Here is a 10,819-nt window from a genome sequence, read left to right as displayed (position 1 = left end):
GAGTCCTGGCAGGACCAACGGGCCTGTGGAGAGAAGCACCTGTGCTGGAGAAGGCTTCTGGCAGGACTTGTGACTCCATGGGGCACCCAGGCTGGAGAAGTCTGTACCTGAAGGACTGCACTCCATGGAAGGGACACATGCTGGAGCAGTTTGTGAGGAACTGCATCCTGTGGGAAATACTCACGTTGGAGAAGTTCACAGAAGACTGTCTCCCATGAGAGGGACTCAACAGGGAAAGTGTGTGAGGAGTCCTTCCACTGAGGAGAAAGGGACATGAGGAATAACATGTGGTGAACTGACTGCAACCTTCCTTCTCCATCCTCCTGAACCACTGTAGGGGAGTAGACAAAATTCAGGAGAAAAGTTGGGCCCAAGAAAAGAGGAGGGGTGGGGGGAAGATGTTTTTAAGATTTGGTTTTATTTCTCTTTAGGCTACTCTGATCTGATTGGTAATTATTAAAATTGATTTCCCCAGTTTGGATCTGTTTAGCCCACGATGGTAACTGGTGAGTGATCTCTCCCAGTTCTAATCTCAACTCAGAAGACTTCCATTATATTCTTTCTCCCCTGTCCAGACAAAGAGAACAGTGATAGAGCAGCTTTGGTGGATACCTAGCATCCAGACAGGGTCACCTCAAACCAATGGATGATTTTATCACTATTGTAAAAATATCTGGCTGGTATTTTTAATTTTAAAGCTGGTTACTTCCCAGATTCCCAAATGCTTAGACTCCCTTCACTCTATTTCTCCATCTCAATGACAAGCAGCTCAGATTAAATCTCCACAGCTAAAAATTGAAGGAGTAAAGGATAAGGAGCACTAGACAGGCCTGACACAGGACACAACTCAGCAACTTCTATTTATGGATCCGCTTTCCATAACCACCCATCCTGTTTTGGGAAGGACAGTAGAGTAACTCACTTTATGTTCATGTGTTAACCTAAAGCAGCACATTCACATTTCCTTGTTCTTAGTAGTATGTCTGCCTTACTTACGTGTTGAGGCATTCATCTCAGTATTTAGTTCACTGCATTAACCATTCACAAGCCACAGACCAGCGTGGTAGCAACAGTGCTGCCCTTGTGGCTCAACCTCCAGCAATGCTTATAAACAGATTCAGCTGCAGGGAACTACTCTGCTCCTGTGCAGAATTTGTTAGTCAAGGGTTCAGAGCACACAACTGACACTCCATCACATAGATTATTTCTATATCCCAGTAAGAAATCCAATTGACTAAATAGGATGATATTAGGCAGAGTCTAACAGCAGTAACAGTCACAAAACTGGCTCTAAGAAAGACCAAACCCATAATTTTGAAAGGTTTACACCATTTCTGCATTTTCCCTGGTTACTGTGCACCATCCTGGTCAAATTTGGATGATCACAGGTCAGTAAGGCTGAGAAATGCTGGTGTGTAGAGGATGTGAGGGATAGCTGGCTCAGGTCTCCTTCTTGCCTCTGGCTAGTGCAAGAGACAGCTATAAAGACATCCTGTCCAGCTATGGGTTGTGACTCTAGCTGACAATAAATAATGTGACGACATCTGGTTTCCTGACATGGTGCCTCAGGGATAGATTTTTGTTCCCAATCATCCTGCTTTATAGTTATTCCCTCCTTTCCTTCCACAAAAACAAGGAGTTCCTAAGAAGTTCTCTCTTCTGTCATTTTTCCAGCAGTCCATATTCCATGATGGTCCATATTTCATGAACAAATATTGGATTCCATTCCAATATGGTCCACATTCCATGAACAAATCACTGTATTTGTGTTGTCAATCTTGAACTATGGTTTGTCAGGCCTTAGTTTCTCCTCACAGAAGAAAATTACCGGACCAATGACCCTTGCAGAATATACCAGTGGGGCCATCTCCAGGCTAGGAAGAGATGTTTTCTTCTGTGCAGGTTACAAAAGGATGGGATAGTGCGCATTGTCCTTCAGGACAACTGGATATAGGGACACACTGTAGGCAAGCCTGTAGCCTGAGAGTCTGGCACCAGCCCATGTTCCTAATCTCCCAATTTTGTGGTGAGATGCTGATGAGCAACGACTTAAATAAAGCTACTGCCTGTCTGCGAGACCAGAGGATAGCTACATGTGGCACAAACACATCAGTGATGGAGTGAACAGCCAGAGGTGCAAAAAGACCTTGATGGTAAAAGTGTGGTTGCTGAGGTGCCTTGTGGAGGCCCCTCTGCAGCCCCAGTAGATGTCTTAATAGGACAGGACTGGTGAGAGGACAAGCCAGCACGGGCTTTCCCCACTGCAACAGCCCTTTTCAGAAAGAGAACAAAACAGCCTATGTTGGTCATTCTGAGGAAAACACTTGACTATTAATTTTTCTGTGCACCTGAGTTCAGCACTATCAAATGTCACTATGAACCAAAACAGAGGAGTAAGTTTGGGGCAACACAAGACTGAAAACCTTTCTTTGAAGAGATATGGCAAGACTGTAGTAAAAGCATGACAGCAAACCACCTCTGATAAACATTTTTAAAGACCACTCTGTCTGCTTTTTCAAAACCACTCTGTTCCAGCTCTCACAGAGGCATAGGATAGGTCATGCCAGCCCAAACCATTAGAGAAACATGACTTTACCCTGCTTCTAGCTAGGATGGATTTATTCTTTCTTCCACTGCAACTAGAGAGAGGAATAAATTACTTGCAGCTGCTTAAATGCTATGTGGTAAACTTAGTTTTCCATCAGGAAATACTCCTCACTGGTAAAGACAAATTTTCTAATTTTAAAGATCTGTTTTCAGGGCAGTTTGCAAATTAATGTCTTCCTAATATAGGTCAACAATAGGGTGTATGCCCATGAAAATAAATTGCCTCTATGCTAACCTGTGGCGGAAAAAGGTAGAACAAGGTAAACCTGTATTAAATGGGTGATTGTAGGAGCATGACGACCTTACCCAGATGCCTCATTCTGCTCTGTCTGGAATTTGTCCTCTGTGTTCATGTACATATGTTAACAATTACCTAATGTTGCTGTCTCTCATGTGTTGATTTGAATATATAAGGGGAAAGAAGAGCCAAATTATTTTCATTTAAGCAAATTAGCGAGTGTCAATGATGAGTCAAAAATAAGGAACAGACCATGCCTATTTTTTAAATGTAGCCAGTCACTGGTTAACTTGAGAAAATAGCAGATATTACCTCTGTAATATAGTGTTTAGATACTATATCTACCTCTTATGGTAGATATAGTACCTAAATATATTGTCGTTCATCCACTGTTAGATTGTTACTTTCCACATTTGCAACTGTGCCAAAGGCAGGTTCCGACCCTGCTGGCAGGGACATTAAAGGAACAGACTGTATAGAAGAGAACTAGAGAAACATGCAGAGGCATGAAACTACTAAAATCTTAGAAGACCCTGTACCACTTGTCCCCACTTTGTAGATTTGACTCACATACAAAAATTTACCCTTTTCTCAAGAAAATACTTGGCATGCATGGAGACCTTTATGCCACAGATACCAGTCTGAAAATCAAAAATACATTCTTCAGTCTTCTGCATCTTCTTTGAGAGAGAAGGATTTCCTTAAGAAACATTTGCTTTTGACTCAATAATTATCTTTCCTTTTCATCCTTAAATATTTTCCTGAGTCTCATCTTAAATTGAAATCTGCCTGTCTAAAAGCTACTTCAGTCTTGTCATTCTTGTGTTTGGGATCTCATACTGCCTGGTGCTTTTGAGGGACATAATGCACTCAAAGATGCCCTGTATTCAGCAAAGCATTATACCCTGCAAGCTCAGGGTTGCAGCAATGAACCAGAGCATCAGATGACATTGAAGCACTACAGTTGTCAATAAAGCAGAAGGCTCAGGGACAGTTGGACACATGTCAGGGAGAAAGGAGACCTGTGCTTCAGGAAGACAGCCAAAAAAGTGAAATGAACTAGAAGTGGCCTAGGATAGATTGTCAGTGGTATACTACAAGTCCTTGGATAAGAAAATGAGCATTGAAAACGAGGAAGAATTTAATTTCTAAGGAAAACAAAGCAGAACTTTGTACCCCAAAACAATATTTTACCTAAAGATATCAAAGTGAACTCCATACATTAGGTCTCACTGTGAAATAAATTAGCTCTTACTTTACAGCTGAGGAAACTAAGGTTCAGCATCACACAGACAAAAAATGGCAAAAATATTTTTCTTATCTAGGTTTTAAGTAAGATATTGGTCTAGCCAAACAGCAAGAGCAAAGGTCAGATTAGCACCGATTTTACTGCCCAAGCAGTAAATCAAACAAAAGCATTTTAGCAGGATAAAGGATCAGTTTTGAACTGAGGCTGAAACTTCTGGATTTAATTTAGGGAAGACAAATAATTCACAACTGTGTAAGATCTGAGCAGTCACGTGTGTGCTGTGCGCACAGGCACCCTCTGCCAATTTGCAGCTGACAGCCATTACTTGGGGAGGGATTTTGCAAAGCAAAAATTCACACAGCCCATCAGGCGGTAGCTGGACACTTCTGACGAAATATCAGTATGTGTCAAAGTGAGTCAGAACACACATGGTACAGACAGGAAAGCAAAAAAAGATTAACCCTTTGTCACCAAAAGTCTTCTGTTGCTTGGAGTAAGAGAATCCACCAAGGGCTGATGGAACTGGCTGCACTTTCAAGCAAAAGTCTGTGAAAACAAAACTGCATCCTAATTAGAACCATTGGGAAAAAGTGTACCACTGTATTCCAGATGATGAAGCCAGTAAGCAGTGGAGTATTTTCAACAGGAAAGATTAACTTAAAAAAATCTAAATACATAAACTCTACTGCTTATAACCCCCAAGCCATAACAAATTTACAGCAAGAGAAAGAACTTTTAAAATAGAATCAAAAACTAAGTATATTCATAGTAATTCTGCAGTCAAACAGGGCGCAGTCAGTAAACCATATCTGTACTTGTTCTATTATATGTGCTGTTGAGCAGAATTAACTCATCTGGTTAGGGAAATACATTGGGAAGAGAGGCACAAGGACACCACTTCAACAATTACATGAGGGCAATTTACATAATCCATGTGTCATCACACGTGGTCAGAGTGAAAAAAGCTCAGGAACACTGGTTTTATGAAATAGTAAGGGAGCCATTGAAAAGGGAATTAAATTTTGTACAAATTAAGCACAGCTAATATCAAGAAATAAATAATTCACAGTGTCCTTTGTTGTTAGGATCTCTTGTTAATACTTTTAGTCATCTATTATAGCATATTTTTACTCCTTAGAAGGTTTATCAGGTTGGATATCTCTGCTCTAACCACTTTTCCTTGAGGCTACACACTAACAGAGCCAGATCTGTTTTGCAGCCAAGATGTCTGCTTATTCCAATCATGTGGCTGCTAAACAGCTGTTGAATGGCTACAAACACCAACTCCAATGGCCAGTTCTTGTTTTCTGCCAACACATCTCCCCTCTGGTTAAGAAAAATGAAACCACCTTGGAAAGGACAGTAAGTCTGTTTTCTAGGGACCCTCTTAAAAAATTTTGCCTTGTCTTGATTTAATCTTGTCAGAATCTACTAAACTTATACCTGCAAATGTGATATACAAACTTAATGGCAGTGAAAAAAGAGCTCCTGGGAGTTCCTTTAGTTGCTACAGTCATGGTGCTGGCACAAGGTATTTTAGTGATATTGGAGATAATTATGTCCAAAGGAAACCACAGCAGTGAACTGCTTTAAGTCACTCTTGGTCCACTGAGCTCTGTCCCTTAAATATATGCCCAATCTGGTGGCGTTTTAACATTCCTGGCAATTGTGGGTACAAAATAGGAGGCAGGAAGAAAAAGAACAGCAGTCTCACTCTAGGTAACAGCACTTCTGAGCGACAACTGAAGAGAATGAGTACCTGCCGTGACTTTTAATCTCTTAAACATCTAAGAGTCAGATGGAATTTCATGGGATGTCCCCAAACAACTTCATCCTTAATTGATATGCAAATAATTACATGAGATTTTGATTCTTAAATGCTAAAACACCATAAGGTCTAGCTTCCATTTCTTAGCCCCATGGCTAAAATCTTCTTCAGTGATGTGAGCATTGATAAACTTCTGGAAAGATATATGAAGTTTGTAGTTCTTTTCCTTTCCATTATTTTTGTTTACCTCTATATTTCTCTCCCTTGCACATTGAAAACCAAATGTTTGCTTGCTTCAAGGGAGTGCAGAAGTCTCTGACTAAAACAATTATAAAATGATAAAAAGCAAGAATCTAAGTGAGATACTCTCAAAGATGCCATCTGAGGCTGAGTATGACATACCTCATGTTACTACTGAATACAATACTGCAAGCAGTTACAGTTCAAGTTCTAGATTCAGGTTTCCTGCAATGTTGAAGACAATTATTTTAATCTTTCATGTTTTAATAGAACATGAGTCAAATATTTTCTTCAGACAGCGTTTCTTCCAGTTCATTTTCTTTGCCTTCTGAAATCTTGGGGAGGAGAGAAAGGGCAGAGCTCTTCTGCCCTTAGCTGGATGTTTATCTGAGTGCTTCCAGTGAAGCCTCCCAAAAAACACTGAAAGCTGCATACACTACAGAGATTTCATTTGGAGAAATGAATGATCCTCTCCCTCAGGTAGGGATGGAAGATATTTCCAATGATACTGGTAGAAAAGAGACCTCTTGTAGAATTGACAGCCATGCCAGCAAAGAGTTGAAAAAGTGTTAAGGAGGTTTGTGAGCCTACAGCTTCATATTCCTGATACATTCAGTTCTACAGTATTTAAAAAGTTTGGTTGTTAGCCACATTCATCACATGTATTAGGCTAGATGAAATGTTTGAGAAAGGATGCAAAAATATTTTATTTTCTTTCTTCTGTTTTTCATCCTCAGATAGGAGAGCAATCTTCAACACCCATCGCACTGGGCAGGAAATAATCTGGTGTCTTCCATCTCTCAGACTAGTGCCCTAGCTCTGAGGCTGTAGGCTTCTCTGGGAGTGAAGCATTCTTACTTCAGGGTTGTTAAGCAACACTCAGTGGAAAACTTTTCTCCTCTTTGCCTTCAAAGTCCTGCACTCCTCTCTGAGTCATAGCACTACTTCAAAAGGAATGGTGGTGGGGGATGAACATGTTCTACTGCAAAAGAGGATAATTTGAATCCCCCAGGAGTACAAAACATGTCAAACACAGATCTCTAACTTCCTGAGCAAGTGCTCTAACCACAGGACTCCTAAATAAGTGGTCAACACTTCTCTCTTCTGAGCTCTTGAAGAAAAGCATCAGGAGGTCCTGTATTCTCAAAACACTGAAGATTGAACAAAGTTTTTGTGGCTGTGAATCACACTTTCCTCACAGACTGAATTGAGAACTGCAGCCAGCTGCCAAAATCAGAGAGCTAGAGAGCATTTCACACACATCTGGTCCTCAAATGGTCGAAGCCTCCTTCCAAAACAGCACATTGGGTGTTATGAATCCAGCTTGTGTGCTCTGGGAACCCTAAGTCTTTGTTACATTATTTAATCTATGAAGACCTGGATGTCTAAATTGGGTTTATGAGTCACATTTCCAAAGGCAAACATGTTAAAAGGACCTCTGAAAGCTGGGTAAAAGTATTGCATTTTGAAAGGAAGCTGTCAAGTATTTTTTTACAGTAGTTTTAACTGGAACGTAACACTGGGAACCCCTTGCAAGGGAGTGGCACTGTTACAAACTCACTATCCAAAAAGATGTATTAATCAGTATCTCTGCCTCAGCTGAATGGGCCTAAAATCGGGCCAACTGTTAATTCTCTTTTTATCTGTTGCATGTATCTTTCAGACCAAGCGGGCTAATTCCTTATCACTAGATAAGATCTAAGGCTGCAACCTTGACAAATTGGGTATAAGTTGATTTAAAAAAAAAAAAAAGACTATAATAAGAGTTTTTTCAGGCCTTTCAGTCAATATGTAACAAATTTCCCCATTCAGAACATTTATTACAGAAAAGAGCCTTATCCCTTATTATGCAACTCTCCCTCTCACCACCTCTCATTGTATCAGTTCTACCTTTCTGTAAGTGCCTGAGCTGTGAATGATTGCTGGAAAATTATTCCTGATTCTGCAGCTGAATCCACAGGAGCAGTATTTCCCTCCATGGCAGGGATGCAGTCCAGTGTTTTGTTGGTATAACCAAACTGGGTAGGACTCAGACTCACCCAGCATAGCAAAACAACTGCCCAGAGACTTGGGTTTTTTTCCTGTTTTAGCTGATGTCATCCAGGAAGTGATGCAGCTCGATTAGTGAAAAAACCCTGACCCAAAGTAGCAGGCAGTTCAATATCCACTAGGTGGATATGCTGACAGACTTGTGTTCAAAGAGGCTCTTCGAGTGCAAGTCCTGGTGCAGGCAGGTGGGCTTTCCACTGCTGTCTCTAATGCAAACACCAAGCTTCTCTTGTTTGTATTTCATTTGGATTTTTGACACTATTTAAGTGATTTAACTTTATAGCTGAATGGCCTGTTGGACACAGCCAGTTGAAAATAAGCATTGTACAGCCCTTCAGTTTACTACTTGGAATCAGAGGTATTTTACTCCGAGCTACTCCTTGTATTTTTGTGGTCCTTGGAATACCTTGTGCCTGAAGCAAATTAGTGACAAAAAGCCCAAGGAACTTGTATATCACTGTTGAGTTGAAGCAGTTTTTTTGTCTTTCAGCCTCCATTGCCCTCACGTAGTCAACAGCTCTGTATGCCAGTAACTTTACATGCGTCAATAGTCCCACTGAATAGCTCCCACATGACCTTACCGGTAACTATAATATTAAGTGCTAACAACAGGAACACTCTGCATACAAAATTTTGTGTCCTGCTCAGAGAAGGAGGAATGATCATCTTATAACAAAGGCTTGAGAATGTAACAATTTCTGTATTTGCATAGAAAATCCTCATTGTTGCTCCCTCATGCTCAGGATATCCCAAAGACAGCGATGAGTGTGGCAATGAAACCCCTGGCATGAGTCCACATTTAGCCCCTAGCCCTTGGGATGAACACCAAAAGAAGGCAAAAGGCTGGTGAGTTCCAAGAGCCTCATTTTAGGAGACACAGGAGCAGAACCCCATGCGATGGTATTTTTTATTCTTGCATCCGTTCATGAAGTGCTATAGAAATATGGCAACCTAAGGAATGACTTCAGAATACTGAAGAAAGGCATTTCTTCCAGCAATAACTTCTGCCTCCAAATATTATCACATAAGTAGTGATGAGCTTTGAGGGCAATCTGTGAAAAATATTGCACGCCCACATACACAGTGATAGAAGCAGAATATGCTTGCTGAAGATGAGAGTGGTATTTCACCATTTAGGAAGCTTTTTCATTAGTCAACTGTCTTTCAACAGCTAGACCCCATATTTCCTACCTTAAATTTTGCTTTAAAAAAACCCCAAAACTACCATGGATTCTTATCTCCTTTTCCAAGCAGTCTGATTTCTTCAACCCTAAACAATTTTGTCTTGGCACAGCTGTTAGGCTATGTTAAACATTTCTGGGAAATGTGTGTCAAAGTCAGAGTGCTTATTGTTTAGTTTGAGCAATAGTTTCACATCTAAATGTGGGGAAATGCAACTCAGGAAAAAAGTAGGATATAAAAGAAAACTAGAATAAAAACTAAATTAAATTACTGATCTCACTGGATATGAAGTTGGGCCCCTGATCTTTCCGTTTCATATATAATCCTGAAATTTTACAGAAGCATTTGCTTATATACTTAGGGGAGTTTTGCAGGACTCACTCTGATATTTCTGTGTAACTGTCTTCTGTAAACCTGTTTTTAATTAATCTATTACATATTCTAACTTCTAGAGAAAGGGATTTAGAAAAGCACTGGGCAGCAGCCTCGCTTTATTCCTATTAAGTCAATGGTAAAACTCCCCTTAATTCCACTGGGAGCAGAATTAGATCCATGCCAAGCCCATTTTCAAAATCTTGTCTTTAAGGCTTACACAATGCCTTCTCCCTGCCCTTGCTTAAAGCACAGACTTCCCTCTACCGTCGTTTTTTTTTTTTTTTTCCCTTGCAAAATAAAGCCATGCAAATACGCAAACAAACCGACATCAGCATCCTAACTTCTGGGAACAACATATCTCACTGTTTTCTTTCTGACTGTGTGGTTAACATTTGGGGGGAAATGTTTAAGATTACAGTGCTGAACTGCTGTGAAACTCTAGGTAGACTCTGAGCATGTTCCAAAAAAGTTGGAGATAAACCCCTGGGTGTTGGCTGGGTTCCCTTTTTCTGTTAAAGTGACACAACATTTTATTTTGTTTCCCCTTCCCACACGCCTGCTGTTTATTGCATTGCTCTGTAACACGGACAAAAATAATAAATCGGTATCTTATTATTTTTGGAAACTTTCCCTCTCACTGAATGCTTGGGGAGCTTGATGCAGCAATTCGATCCACTATCAAACACGGCATTTCCTTGTGCCAGCACACGATGGTCTTTTCATTTGCACTATAGTAGATGAAAAGTCGGATTTTCACACTCCCATCGATACATACCCCTACTTCCTTGGAAAAGATGCACATTTTACCTACAGAAAAAACTAAAATAAAATTAAGCCCTGTTTTTCTTACAAGGAATGGATTAGGGCTCGTCCTGAGCGGTGGGTCGGGAGTCGTTCCGGCCCCGCCGTGCCCCGGCTCCCCTCGCACCGCTCCCGGCCCAGCCCCAGTGAGTGTGTGCACGCGTGTGCACGCGCGCCCGTGAGCGCGCCAAGCCCCGCCGCGCGCCCGTGCGGGGGCACACGCGCGTGTGTGTGCGCGCAGCAGCGTGCACGTGGGTGCGCGAGGGCGCGCTGCCGGCATGTGCCGGTGCCGCGCACCCGCCCGCCCCGG

General features: G+C 41.3%; 1 protein-coding gene across 1 annotated transcript in view; it reads left to right on the top strand.

Annotated features, from left to right (window-relative positions):
* Positions 1–496: 496 nt before the first annotated feature.
* Positions 497–10,819, top strand: part of MAN1A1 (mannosidase alpha class 1A member 1) — a 150,468-nt gene continuing 140,145 nt past the window's right edge. Inside the window, exons 1-3 of the mRNA XM_042016271.1 lie at positions 497–506; positions 8,895–8,997; positions 10,562–10,655. Of these exons, the coding sequence (XP_041872205.1) occupies positions 497–506; positions 8,895–8,997; positions 10,562–10,655 (207 nt within the window). The remainder of the gene's footprint in view (positions 507–8,894; positions 8,998–10,561; positions 10,656–10,819) is intronic.

Source organism: Corvus kubaryi, unplaced genomic scaffold, assembly GCF_017639235.1.
Source record: "Corvus kubaryi isolate FWS band 111438036 unplaced genomic scaffold, C.kubaryi_AGA036_p1.0 split3-73, whole genome shotgun sequence".
NCBI lineage: Eukaryota > Metazoa > Chordata > Aves > Passeriformes > Corvidae > Corvus > Corvus kubaryi.
This window is presented reverse-complemented; position numbering and strand designations above follow the sequence as displayed.